Below are 14,319 nucleotides of genomic sequence, written 5' to 3'. Positions count from 1 at the left end.
ATAATCACAGCACTTTGGGAGGTCAAGGTGGGTGGATCACTTGAAGTCTGGAATTCGAGACCAGCCTGGCTAACATGGCGAAACCTTGTCTCTACTAAAAATACAAAAATTAACTGCACACGGTGGTGCACGCCTGTAATCTAAACTACTCGGGAGGCTGAGGAACGAGAATCACCTGAATCCAGGAAGTGGCGGTTGCAGTGAGCTAAGATATGACCACTGCATTCTAACCTGGGCAACAGAGCAAGACTCTGTCTCAAAAAAAAAACCCAAAAAACAAAAAGTATTATCAGAATTAAAGCTGTTATCCCTCCCCACTCCCCACCCCCGTGTCATCAAAAATATTGCTTTAAGAAGGTTTCAAACTAAATCATACATTCTAGTCATTCCAAGAAAATGACTCTCTGGAAGGTCCTATGACACCACTGTAACGTACCTGCCCTCCAGCTGCGCAGGCAGCCACTAAGCCATACTGGCCTCCTTCTTTCCGTAATCTGTTGGCAGCTGCCATGACCAACCTGCAGCCAGTGGCTCCAAATGGGTGTCCCAGGGACAGAGATCCACCCCAGTTATTAAACTTCTCCAAAGGAGGCAATCCAACCTGGCTCCCACAAAGACACAAATGTAAAGATAAGTTTACTTAAGATCAGAATCAAGCCAGGCTCTTAGTACTATGAAGTAAGAGGGATAAAGGAAAATACCGAACGTCAGACATATTACAAATAATTTTACTGCAAAAGAAAGTAAGTCTAGGTCAATATTAAAAGTCAGGAGTCCATTTATTTTTCATCTAATGCCAGAATGCAAGGAACAAAAGATAACACAGAATTTTAATTTTGCTAATTTCTGTTTTTAAACTAAGAAATAAATATATTTAATGAAACAAGAATTTCTATCTTTACACTAAGAAATAAATATCTTTAATGAAAGACAAAATTCTTCAAAAGAAAGAGAAGCTTTTCCTTCATATTCTTAAGAACAGGTAACTAAGATCCAATTATTAACGCATTTGAAAATTCAAGCATTTTTTAAAATCAGAAACTCACCTTGGTTTTTCTACCCATGTAGTTTTCTGCAAACCAATCAGAATCCATGGCTTTAAAATTTGCCAAAATCTGACCCTGGAAGAGAAAATAATTGAATAAGAACCTTGTTATTCATGTTCCTCTACGCTTTCTTATGGGCATGGTTTGTGAAAGTTTAACAACTTGTAGGTATGCTTTAAAGTTGAGCAAATTGGACGGGCGCAGTGGCTCACATCTGTAATCCCAGCACTTTGAGAGGCTGAGGTGGGTGGATCATCTGAGGTCAGGAGTTCAAGACCAGCCTGACCAATATGGTGAAACCCCATCTCTATCAAAAATATTTAAAAAATGAGTCAGGCATGGTAGCAGGCACCTGCAATCCCAGCTACTCGAGAGGCTGAGACAAGAAAATTGCTTGAACCCAGAAGGCGGAGGTTGCAGTGAGCTGAGATCATGCCACTGCACTCCAGAGGGGGCAAGAGAGCAAGACTCTGTCTCAAAAAAAAAAAAAGTAAAGTTGAACAAATCTTTGTATCAGTTTTCAATGAGAATTTCCTAAAGAAACAATTTGGTATGTTCTCCAACACTGTATGGCCATTCCTTCCCTCCCCTCAGGCACCTCCCAGCAGTGTGAGTCAGTACTTAAAATATATAGGTCCACTCCTGCTCTACTCACATCATAAACCATGCCTTGCTCTCTCCCACAAATATGGACGACATTTTTTATGACTATAGTCCCTTCATATGTGTCTTTCAAATGACTTACCGAGAAAGCTTCATGAAATTCAAAAGCATCAATATCATTCATGGTTAATCCTGCCTTTTCTAGAACTTTTGGAGTAGCATATGTTGGCCTGAAAAGAAAAAATAAGTAATATCTTAAAACTTTAATTTTTAAACTAAGAGCTTCTTCATATTCCCCAAACTGAGTTTAACATAGGTATTCTGTCTTTTCACTCATTCTTTGGTTTTTCTGTACTGATTAATTAAATGTTAAAGATAAAATAATGAAACTGTACAGACATGCCCTCTACCCTTATTATGTTGCAGAGTCAGAGAAACTGATAATAAATAAACAATGAGGGATAAGGACAAGCTAATAACATGAAGAACTGAAGAACAGAGTTCAAAGAGCAAGGCAAAGGAAAGGGCTTGACTGATGTGAACATCACAGTGGAGGCCAGTGAGGCTACAGCCTTGTGAGGGAGCAGAACGGAGTTTAAACATGCAGAGGCTTTTATAAAAGGCTGTATTACGAAGATTGTGTAGCAGGGTGTGTAGCCATATGAAAAAATGCCTACGATAACTTCATGAAAAAGAATGTAAGTTGTGTGCATCCATATATATATGTAAAACTTAAAGGAAAAAAATGGAAAATAATCCAAAACTGTAAAATGATATACCAATGGAAAGGATTACTATTATTTTATTTATTTATTTATTTTTTTGAGACAGAGTCCCACTCTGTCGCCCAGGCTGGAGTGCAGTGGTGCGACCTTGGCTCACTGCAAGCTCCGCCCCCCGGGTTCACGTCATTCTCCTGCCTCAGCCTCCCGAGTAGCTGGGACTACAGGCGCCCACCACCACACCCGGCTAATTTTTTTGTATTTTTAGTAGAGACAGGGCTTCACCGTGTTAGCCAGGATGGTCTCAATCTCCTGACCTTGTGATCTGCCCACCTTGGCCTCCCAAAGTGCTGGGATTACAGGTGTGAGCCACTGTGCCTGGCCAGATTACTATTATTTAAAAAAAAAAAAAAAAACCACCACATAAACCAATTATGAACTCAGGGCTTAATATACTCTCAAACCAGTGTAATAAATAAATAAATAATAAACCAGTGTTAACCATTTATTAACCAGTATAATAAAACGTGGGCAATCAAATATTTGTGATTATAGTCCAAGGATACAAACAGCTACCTACCCGAGTAACAGTTGATCTTTTGGATCCTGAGACACATACATAAAATCCCTAGGTAAAAAAATAGAGAGGTAAGCTCTGGTAATAAAGAAATCAGAGATGATTCGTTTGAACATTTACTTTACCTCAAATATGCCTTCGGCTTATAACCCATGGCCAAAGCCTTTTCCTCTGCCATAATCAACATTGCAGATGCGCCATCAGTCTGAAATGTTAACCAGCACAATGTTAAAATTCTTCAGCCTATCTGGAGGTCTTTCTCCAGCCAGCTTATATGTTCTGTACCTGAATCTATTAACTCATTAGACTTATACAGTGATTCTGTATAATAACACTTACTTCGCTGTATCCATCATTAAATCATAATTCAAACATACACACACAGACTAATTTTTGAAGGATGAGGGTAGAGAAGGCTGTTCAAAAGTATCATAATAATCAAAATGAATCAACAGAAGAGGTAAGTTTAGAAATAAATGCTCATGGCCAGGCGTGGTGGCTCATGCCTATAATCCCAGAACTCTGGGAGGCTGAGGTGGGCAGATCATGAGGCAGGTGATCAAGACCAACCTGGCTAACACGGTAAACCGCATCTCTACTAAAAATACAAAAACTTAGCCAGGTGTGGTGGCACACACCTGTAGTCCCAGCTACTCGGGAGGCTGAGGCAGGAGAATCACTTGAACCTGGGAGGTGGAGGTTGCAGTGAGCTGTGATCACCCCATTGCACTCCAGCCTGGGTGACAGAGCGAGACTCTGTCTCAAAAAAAAAAAAAAAAGAAAGAAAAAGAAAAAAAGAAAGAAGTGCTCATAATAAATACTTATTTAAGCCAAAGTTTTTAGTTTCTGGCACAAAATATTAACCAAAATAAACATAGCTCTTATTTATTTTTACATTTTCTGGGCTGTTTCTCAGCTGCTTTCTGCCCATGGCTTATAGGTCATTTTATTCTACTTATATATTCTATAACGAGCAAATCAATGGGAGAACCAGCTGAGGACATTAGAATCACAATCTTCCCTCTTTGGATACACCCCATACATTTCTTCCCAAGTGACAACCGAGAAGCTGGAGGACAAAGAAGTACTACTGAAAAAACGTCCTTACCATACTTCGAAAAAGAAAAGCTCCCCCAAAAAGTCTAGAATTCCAAAGAAGAGGAAACTATTCTTCATAATTTGTAAAATCAAAATAAGTTCTACCATATTCTGTCATATTTTTATAACTCGGCAACCCTGAAGAGACTGTGTAGCCACCAATAGGGTGTCCATAACGTCTGGAGGCACAGGTGACCATTTGGAATAAATGGTTTACAGACATTACATTACTAACAGGTTCAGTGTGCCATTGTGCAAAATTGCAATGAATGTGGGGCATTAATGCAGTCCCCAAAATCCATGTATTGTGATGTGTCACCTCTGATGATTTGTCTCTGATTCTCACTAAATAAACCTGGACCTTTAGCATACCCTGGAAGTAATCAAAAGGATGCAGATCTGACATGTGTACTCCATGCCACACGGCTCTATCATCCAATTTGGTTTTGCAAATGACCAACCTAACCAGCTCTTCACCACCTGGGATTAACAGGGTGGTGTTCCACACTGTTGGAACTACTCTAGAGTCCACTCCCCCAGCCTATCAAGAGCAGGCATTAATTAGTCATTTACCATGGGCAAATATGTCAAACATCTGCCTATGTTTTCAAGACTTTATGGCCAGGTAGGAGAGTTACATTGTAAAAGAAACTTTGACCAGATGGCCTATATCCAGAAGACTATATCCAAGGTGGTAAGAGAAGAGAAATCACATCTTACAAGCAGCAGCAGAATCAATAAAGATGTTTAACTGAGGAGTCAGAAAAGCAAGGAAGGATATGAAGCTACATGTTGATAAGTTAAAAACACACACACACACACACACACACACACACACACACACACACACACACACACAACAAACAGTGGCAGATTTGTTCCATGATGCTTACAAGAAAATAATATTGGTGTCAGTGTAAAGCAGTTTATTTTTATTTTTCTTTTTTGAGACGGAGTCTTGCTCTGTTGCCCAGGCTGGAGTGCAGTGGCTTGATCTCAGCCCACTGCAAGCTCTGCCTCCCGGGTTCACGCCATTCTCCTGCCTCAGCCTCCCGAGTAGCTGGGACTACAGGCACCCGCCACCACGCCCGGCTAATTTTTTTGTATTTTTAGTAGAGACGGGGTTTCACAGTGTTAGCCGGGATGGTCTCCATCTCCTGACCTCGTGATCCATCCGTCTCGGCCTCCCAAAGTGCTGGGATTACAGGCATGAGCCACCGCACCCGGGCCTAGTAAAGCAGTTTTCTAACAATCAGAGCTGGAAGAGGTATCCTGTTACTCTTTCTGCCTGCTTTTCCTTGTCTTCTACGACTTCCCAGTTCATACCTTATGCTCCAACCTAACTTTTCCCCCAAAGAACCCCTTGCTCTCATACTTCCTTGATTTTGCATTTGCTGTTCCCTTTGTACAGAATGCCTTTTTTTTTTTTTTTTTTTTGAGATGAGTTTCACTCTTGTTGCCCAGGCTGGAGTGCAATGGTGCAATCTCGGCTCACTGCAACCTCCGCGCCTCCCGGGTTCAAGCAATTCTCTTGCCTCAGCCTCCCGAGTAGCTAGGATTACAGGCCATGTGCCACCACACCTGGCTAATTTTGTAGTTTTAGTAGAGATGGGGTTTCTCCATGTTGGCCAGGCTGGTCTCAAACTCTTGACCTCAGGTGATCTGCCTGCCTCAGCCTCCCAAAGTGCTGGGATTACAGGCGTGAGCCACTGCGCCTGGCCTGGAATGCCTTTTAAAATCCTTTCTGAGTTAGCTCTCACTTTTCCTTCAAGATTTGCTGCTCAAGTGTTACCTCTTTCAAGAAGACTCTCCGACTATCCCCCGATCTGTGTCAGGGGTTAGACCTAAGCCTAAGCCTATGCTTACAGCCATCACAGCATCTCACTATATTGCAATTGTCTATTCTTTTCATTTCCAGGGCCCACCATAAGCAATAGAAGTTTTCTGACTGGTTAAGTGTCTGAAGAAAAGAGCTTTTGTAGCAGAATGGTGGCTGGATTAGGTGACTTCTCGGGCCTTAAAACCATGATTCCATTTTTTTTTTTATGACTCCACTTTCACATTAAAATGAATAACTATATTTTTACCCTCTATTCATAACACACACAAAAAAATTTATATTAGGCTTTTCTACAGAGAGTACAGAAATAGAAAAGTCACTACTAAATACAAATAGCATTGACAGTTACCAAGAAAGAAGAATTTGCAGCTGTCACTGTGCCGTAGGGCTTGATGAATGCAGGTTTTAGTTTGGCCATCTGCTCCAGTGAGGAAGGACGAATGCCATTATCTTTGGTAACTGTATCTTTTCCTATTAAAAAAATGAATTTTTTTTACCTCTTTGGAACTATAAGCCTTATATATCTTCTCCAGAGAAATATGCTTTAAAAATTACAAAAACAAATGAAATATAAACCTTACCTATTCACTAGAAGGAAAGTGTTTTATAATTATCATATTATCACATTTTAAACTAAAGTCTTAAAAGACAATTGGGAAATCATCTAAATGCTTTACTAAAAATAGGACATCCTATTTCTTAAGACATTCATTCACAGTTGGTTATTCTATACAGAAGTCAGACGATTCAGGAATTTTAAAAACAGCATGTAGGTAAGAACTAAAATATATCAGCAAGATCTAAAAGGAGACTCTGTTTGTTTTTCTTTTTTTTTTTTTAATTAGAGATGAAGTCTCACTCTGTTGACCAGGTTGGTCTTAACTCCTGGCCTCAAGTGATCCTCCGGCCTCAGCCTCCCAAAGTGCTGAGATTAGTGCTCAGACCTTAGAAGGACACTCTTATAGAAACTTTAAAAAAATGTTTACCTATTGTTACAACATAAATCAAAATTTGCATCCATACTTAAGAATAAAGACTGAATACTTTGGAAACAGAACCAACATACTTATTGAAAAATCACTTGGGATTTTTTTGAGTTTTAGGAGCAATTCAGAACTCCCTAATTAGTGTCATGAAGCATTTCATTTTACCTGGTACTCTGAAGGGTACGACATCAGAAAGGAGTCCCTCATCCTGTGCCTTCTTGGCCAGACTGTGAGAGCGCAGTGCGTATTCATCCTGTTCCAGCCGAGAAACAGCAAAGGCGGCAGCCAGTCGGTCTGCAGAGTGGCCCATGGTCTCACTGGTGGAGAACTCAGCAACCGCAGGAAGCTGGGAAAGGAGATATCCGAGAAGCAGGTACACTGTTAATAGGTGTTATTCCAACACCTAGGATTGTTCTGTGTTATTTGGAAAAGTTAAAATCTATTTGTTTACCATTAATCAATCAAGACCAAGACAAGGGAAGTTCTTTGTCAGCAGAGGATCTCTAAAGAGGGCTCACAAATTAAAGTTTTCTACCCACTATGTTTTTTTTTCAACTTGACCAAATAACCCTTTCCTGTAACTACAGAATCTACACCTACTACAGCATAGCAGAGTACACACTGCCATACCTAATTCTAAATCTCTGCAGTGGGATGCCCTGCAAACACAAGCCTTACCTCAGGTGCTAGGAAATTCAATCGGAATTTAGAGATTAAAGACAGTCGCTGGCCCATAGATTTGGCCTTATTGAGATCAAGCATCAGTTTTCTCATTTTCCTTGAGTGACGAATAGGGATATCGGACATCAACTCAACACCACCTGCCACGATCACATCACACTGGCCAGAAGCAATCAAGCCAACGCCTACAGGGCACAGGTTATACTTCATGAATATCTTTCACAGAAAATAACGTACCATTCCAATTTAAGCTTCTTGATTAAAAGGCTGAATAACAGTTATCAGCTTTGCACAACATCTGTAATTAAAGTTTTCAACTTTTCAGAAGAATTAAGGTAATTGTTTTAAATGACTAAAAACACATTCAACACGTTAGAGAAAAACAAGTTTTCATTCCTGCCATATGGACATCAACTTCTAGAAATATCCATTGGACCAACTCTTGAACAAATCATTATTCCAAACCAGAACATCTTGCATATTTATGCGCTCCCAGCTTTAGTTTTAAGAAATATTTTTTTATCTTATAAAGAGAATGTTAACTTCTGCTACAAAGCAGAGAAATTCCAGTTGTTAAAATGTAAGGCAGGCCCCCTCTCTCCTTATGGCCACTATTCTCTTTTTTTCTTTTTTGAGACGGAGTCTCGCTCTGTCTCCCAGGCTGGAGTGCAGTGGTGCGATCTTGGCTCATTGCAAGCTCCGCCTCCCGGGTTCACGCCATTCTCCTGCCTCAGCCTCCCAAGTAGCTGGGACTACAGGCACCTACCACCATGCCTGGCTAATTTTTTTTTTTTGTATTTTTAGTAGAGACAGGGTTTCTCTGTGTTAGGCAGGATGTTCTCGATCTCCTGACCTCGTGATCCGCCCACCTTGGCCTCCCAAAGTGTTGGGATTACAGGCGTGAGCCACCGCGCTGAGCCTGTTTCTCTAACCAGGAGTTGGTCACATGCTGCCTAGAGTGGTGAACACCCCCAGTCACAGGCATCATTCCCTGCCACATATGAGGTGGGCTGCCCACCTGGGCCTTGATGTTACTAGACGAGCATATGATTACTAAATCTTTCAGATTTCCTGTCTCTTCACACTACGGGCTGATGCTACAAAATACCCCATAATTTTGTTAAAATTTGTTAGGGGAATTTTCAATGATTTATAAAAATGCCAAGGATGTGGGAAGAAAGTGAAGGAAAGAGCTGTGCCATCTAAAGCAATGATTTACAAGTATGGTAGTGGTGAAGGAAGGAAGACCATATCTTTGTGGGAAAATATCATATCTGAAGCACTAGGTTGAAAGCCTGGCAGGTTGTAAACTATTTACTCATGCTTCAGATGCTGAAGTACCTTCCTAGAGATATACTCCTCCATTTGATAATCCCTGCTGCAGCCAGCCACATTATTCACAGAGGAACCACGCCAATGGTAACATCCCTCAGGTATGGAGAGCAAAAAGAGAGGTTAACTATGGTTAGAACTCCCAAATTTTAAACTTGACCTTTCTTTTTAAAAAACACAAGTAGAGATCTGTGCTAATCTATCACTTCTCCTAAGAGTACTTTTTGGGATGAGCTTGGTGGCTCATGCCTGTAATCCCAGCACTTTGGAGGTTGAGGTAGAAGGATCACTTGAGGCCAGAGGTGTAAGACCAGCCTGGGCAACATGGCGAGATCCTGTCTCCACAGAAAACTGAAAAATTAGCTGGGTGTGGTGGAGTGCCTGTAGACCCAGCTACTTGGGATCCTAAGGCAGGAGGATCTCCTGAGTTCAAGAGTTTGAGCCTGCAGTGAGCTACGATGGTGCCAATGCACTCCAGCCCGAGTGACAGAGTGAGATTGTTTAAAAAAAAAAAAAAAAAAAAAGTACATTTTTATAATCAAGTAAAAGACAAAGGAGGAAAATTAACATGTACCGTCTGCTTCCATTTAAACATACCTGTGGTCATGGCTTGGTTGGCAGAGATACAAGCCATGGTGACAGTGTGAGCAGGAGTCTTGTCAGAGAAGCCAGCTCCAAGGGCAGCCTTCAGGAAATACAGTGAATGAAATGATCACTCTAAGGGAAGGGCATCATGTAAATGATGCTTTGAACACTAATCTTTATGGTCATCTGAAAAGGGTTTCAGTTTAAAATTCTCCAGAGCAATATTTAAAATAAAATTAAGCCTATCACAGAAATGGTTTACTAATATTTAATCATGCCATTAATTGACAGGTATATGCAAAATTCCTGCTGGCTGGTTTCTAGTGCAGACACGAGGCTATAATACTCTTCTAACTCACCTAATTTCTTATCGATGCTTTGCTCAGGGCCTTCAAGGATATCAATATATAATTTGATTTTAACTTGTTTAATGTTCAAATATACTTAAAGGAACCTATTAAAGACAGTTGGTGAAATGATGATGAAATATATTATGGGTTGGAGTCTTCACAATCTGTGTTATCAGGTCTCATGATCAGTCACAAAGCTTAGCAGCAAAGCAAAAGTGATTAAACATGAAAATGATTTCTAAAGAACTGACCATTCATAAACAGAGTTCCCACTCAAGACCCTATTTGCTTTATACCTATCTTTCTGCTCACGGCCAGCTGTTCTCTCTTACTGACCATCTGATACTTCGGTTAGCACATTGCAGACCCAATGCAAAGATGAACTGGAAAACTTGCCAACTATACAGAAGCTCAACTCAATGAAAGAAACTGGAGAATTGCCTGAGTTACAAGTGAGCCTGTGAACAAGTAAGGGTCAGACCAGTTAACAAGTGGCCAGGATGATGGCATAATAGGTTATAGAGAGAGAATAATTTGTCATCTGAGCGGCTTTAAGAAAAACTGAGGTCATCATTAATCTTGTAAAAACGGCCTCTATTATAATGGCACAGTGAAAGTCAAACATGAAATGAGGACATCTATAATTTTATTATACTATTTATTGGGGGAAATTATGCTGCCAAAAACCAATCAATGTCTGATCCCATTTTTGTTTATGTAAATAATTAATGCATAGGTGCAACTGTAAAATACTTATTTTTATAATATTAAAGTTTTACTTTAGAAATAAAGCTTCCAGATTTCCCTCCACATACACACCCACACACTATTTACTATGAAATACTGGATCCCATTATAGGGAATTCATTTTTAGTACTCTTTTCCAAAACTAATTATCCTCAGAATGCAAACTCTCCTATAACTTAGTAAAATAAATGTTTCCAAAGTCTCAATTAGAGATTCAATGTCTCTTAACTGATTTTTACCTTTATACTTATTTACTTTTATGCTATTTACCATCATCTATAGAAACAGAAATGTGTTACAGTGATGTATCTGCAACATGACTTCATTCTGGTCTTTCCAGGTAGGCCTGATACTAAATGCCCAACCTGCTTTGTTGAGAACGTCTGCCGGGCACCTGCGCATCAGCCTCTCAGCATAAACCAATCCAAAAGGAAGAGAGACGTAAGTATCTCAGGGGGGCAGGAGAGAAGAGCTCTGCAGCGGGGCAAGTGTAAAAGGGGCATTAGGTTGCAATGGCTTGATTCTCACAAGGGCCTTTCTAGTATGTGTTGCCCTTGGCCCTAGATGACTCTCAGGACTGAAGGAGCTTTAAATAGAGGTGGCTATTGGTGACCCTTGTCCACACACTTCTATTGAAAGTTTGAATAGCTCTCAGGGCACTAAGGGAAAAGGAGGAAGATGCCTCTAAGTTGGAGAACAGGGAAATATGCTGAACCTTTCAACAAAGTCAGGTTCACAGCAACACCAGAAGCCTTTTACTATACTATACTAACATTGTTAATACAGGCAATAGAGCCTAAGAAATTCTTTGGCTGGAAATTATGTTAGCTTTTAGGCTGCAATACAGCTTTAAAGTGACATTCTTATAATGTATCCCCTCAACCCAGTCTTTCCATGCAGATACTGCAAAAATTACCTGGAGTATAACATAACTGGTATTAGAACAGGGCAGGCAGAGGGAATCTACCTCCTGTCAATCAATAGCTGAGATCTGCATATGGATGTAAAATTTCCAGGAAAAAATTCAGAGAAAAACATTATGGCTTTAGTTTTAGGGAAAAAAAGAACTGAATTACAGAGAAAATGGAAACATGTATTTATATTTATTTATTTATTTATTTTTGAGGAGGAGAAGGAAGAAAGAGGGGGATAAAAAACTGAGCAAGAGGAGAAAAGAGCAAAAAATTTTACTATTTACATCTTGAGTGCTCTTATAAGAGTCACTTGGTTATTTTCAGAATATAAAAGTTGAAAATGTATTATGAGCAGCTTGATGTATTCACAAAATTGTCATATTTGAAACATTCAGAAATGTCAAGGTTCAAGGAAAAACAAAAAATTTCAGAGGGGAAATAAAATCTCTTCCTGTTGTTAATTCCTTCCTGTCCCTCAACAGCACAGAGTTGATCTTTGTCGGCTTCAGTCATGCCAGGTCTTCAGCAGTTTTAACATTTCTGACAGGTACAGAGGTGGAACAGAACAAATACTTTCAGTCCTGCTTATTTGCCTTTGTCTCTCAGTCGACAGTGATAGAAGTTATTACCCTCACAACTATACTGAACTCAACAATATGGCAAGCACAGACCGGAACTAGGGAAAATGCTGAGCACAACGAAATGTCTTTTGGTGCCAACTTCATCCAAACAATCGCTTTCAAATTGAAACAGCCCAGAAGACGTGTTTGGACTTGCTGTAGGACACGTCCTAGAAGTTCCAAGGCCTGTCATTATCTTAGTTGCTCAATCAACACTACATGGAGCTATGCCAACTAGGGCAAAAGTAAACTTCTGTGAAATAGTTTTTAAAAAGCCAAACTGCCTTACGTGCCATCTAGTCGATGGGAACAAATGAGTAAGCAAGGCTACTTCCAGCTAACAAAAACCAAGTTATGAAATTAGTTCTCTGCAAAATGTTGAAATTTTAAATTAACTGGAAGCCATGATATCTAACATTACTAAAAATACTATCAGCCGCACTTTGCTGATCTCTATTTTCCTAACACAAGAGACAATGTCCTAAACCAGCTCAAAAAATTTATTTGATTTACAGTAAAGTATGAATATACACTAATATAGTATATGTCACTTGATTTATATTAGAATTCTTTTACATATTGTGTATGTCATTTGATTTATATTAGAATTCTTTTACATATTAAATAACACATTACCCAAGCTGTAAAATCACATTTTAGGTCAAATGTAACTAAATAGATATTAAAGGCTTTTATAAAGTAACTTCTATTAATTGAAATTCAAAGTGATTCTACTATCACTCTTTAAACAACATAAAGTTTGTTTTACTCACCTCTCTAGCCACATTGCTTGTTTTCACTTCCTGAATAACTGTGCCAAAGATGATATAATCAACTACTTCCTTGGGGACACTGGTCCGATGCAACAAACCCCTGGAAGTAGAAATCCAAAGCAAAGAAACATTTCACACATCAAGGCAGTGCCAGAGATCATCACACAAAACACTGTGCTCCTTAAAAAAGGTTAGCCTTGCCGGGCACAGTGGCTCACGCCTGTAATCCCAGCACTTTGGGAGGCCGAGATGGGCGGATCACGAAGTCAGGAGATTGAGACCATCCTGGCCAACATGGTGAAACCCCTTCTCTACTAAAAATACAAAAAAAATTAGCCGGGCATAGTGGCGTGCGCCTGTAGTCCCAGCTACTCGGGAGGCTGAGGCAGGAGAATGGCGTGAACCCGGAAGGCGGAGCTTGCAGTGAGCCGAGATGGTGCCACTGCACTCCAGCCTGGGCAACAGAGTGAGACTCCATCTCCAAAAAAACAAAAAAAAAAAGGTTAGCCTTGAATTTGAAAGGACAGAGATTGTATCTTTTAATTTGACAAGCATTTGGCACCTTCTCAAAGAAGAAATGAATGAAAGAGTGATTTTAAAGTCAACATTTGATGCTCAATTGGTAATGAGAAGTTAGAGAAAAATAAAAAATAATTTGGAATAGGATAAAATAGATAAGAAACCTATAAATTAATTAATGTTAGTAGAAACCAAAGTTCTCAGTAAAAAAGAGAGACAAATATTCAATCAAAGAGATAAAACAAAGTCTCCCTTCAAACTATTAAAAAAATAAATTAAAAAAAAAGTTCTGGGTATGTTAAATTTTAGTTTGAAATATCAATATCAACAAATAATTGAAATAATATATACATTCTAGTTGTGCCCATGAATAGAAACTAGACACAATAACACTCCAGTAGGAATGAGCACTCCCTGAACCCAGACTTTTTTTTTTTTTTTTTTTTGAGACAAGAGTCTCGCTCTTTCACCCAGGTTGGAGTGTACTGGCACAGTCTCGGCTCACTGCAACCTCCACCTCCTGGGTTTAAGCGATTCTCCTGCCTCAGCCTCCCGAGTAGCTGGGGCTACAAGCGCCTGATGACGCCTGGCTAATTTTTGTATTTTTAATAGAAACAGGGTTTCATCATGTTAGCCAGGCTTGTCTTGGACTCCTGACTACAAGTGATCCACCAGCCTTGGCCTCCCAAAGTGCTGGGATTACAGGCGTGAGCCACTGCACCCAGCCCCAGACTAGGTTTCTAAATGCCATTCCCCATTAAAGGGACAAAAGGTTTTTTAGGAAATGACTGATACCAGGTCCAAAGGAAAGTACAAAATGAATCTCCATCTTTTTTGTGCCAAAAGTAAGGAAGCACTCAAAGATAAATGGGACGACATCAGGCGGGCACAGTGGCTCAAGCCTGTAATCCTAGCACTTTGGGAGG

The 14,319-nt window shown here is 39.8% G+C and overlaps 1 protein-coding gene across 3 annotated transcripts in view; it reads right to left on the bottom strand.

Annotated features, from left to right (window-relative positions):
- Positions 1 to 14,319, bottom strand: part of LOC105479790 (hydroxyacyl-CoA dehydrogenase trifunctional multienzyme complex subunit beta) — a 49,832-nt gene that overhangs the window by 4,375 nt on the left and 31,138 nt on the right. For all 3 annotated transcript variants that reach the window (XM_071076393.1, XM_071076395.1, XM_071076396.1), the window contains 10 exons: positions 12,875 to 12,974; positions 9,483 to 9,570; positions 7,551 to 7,738; positions 7,038 to 7,218; positions 6,236 to 6,357; positions 3,074 to 3,153; positions 2,952 to 2,999; positions 1,792 to 1,879; positions 1,047 to 1,121; positions 437 to 601 (listed from right to left, as the gene is read on the bottom strand). In XM_071076393.1, the coding sequence (XP_070932494.1) occupies positions 437 to 601; positions 1,047 to 1,121; positions 1,792 to 1,879; positions 2,952 to 2,999; positions 3,074 to 3,153; positions 6,236 to 6,357; positions 7,038 to 7,218; positions 7,551 to 7,738; positions 9,483 to 9,570; positions 12,875 to 12,974 (1,135 nt within the window). The remainder of the gene's footprint in view (positions 1 to 436; positions 602 to 1,046; positions 1,122 to 1,791; positions 1,880 to 2,951; positions 3,000 to 3,073; positions 3,154 to 6,235; positions 6,358 to 7,037; positions 7,219 to 7,550; positions 7,739 to 9,482; positions 9,571 to 12,874; positions 12,975 to 14,319) is intronic.

This window comes from Macaca nemestrina, chromosome 13 (assembly GCF_043159975.1).
Source record: "Macaca nemestrina isolate mMacNem1 chromosome 13, mMacNem.hap1, whole genome shotgun sequence".
NCBI classification, from domain to species: domain Eukaryota; kingdom Metazoa; phylum Chordata; class Mammalia; order Primates; family Cercopithecidae; genus Macaca; species Macaca nemestrina.
This window is presented reverse-complemented; position numbering and strand designations above follow the sequence as displayed.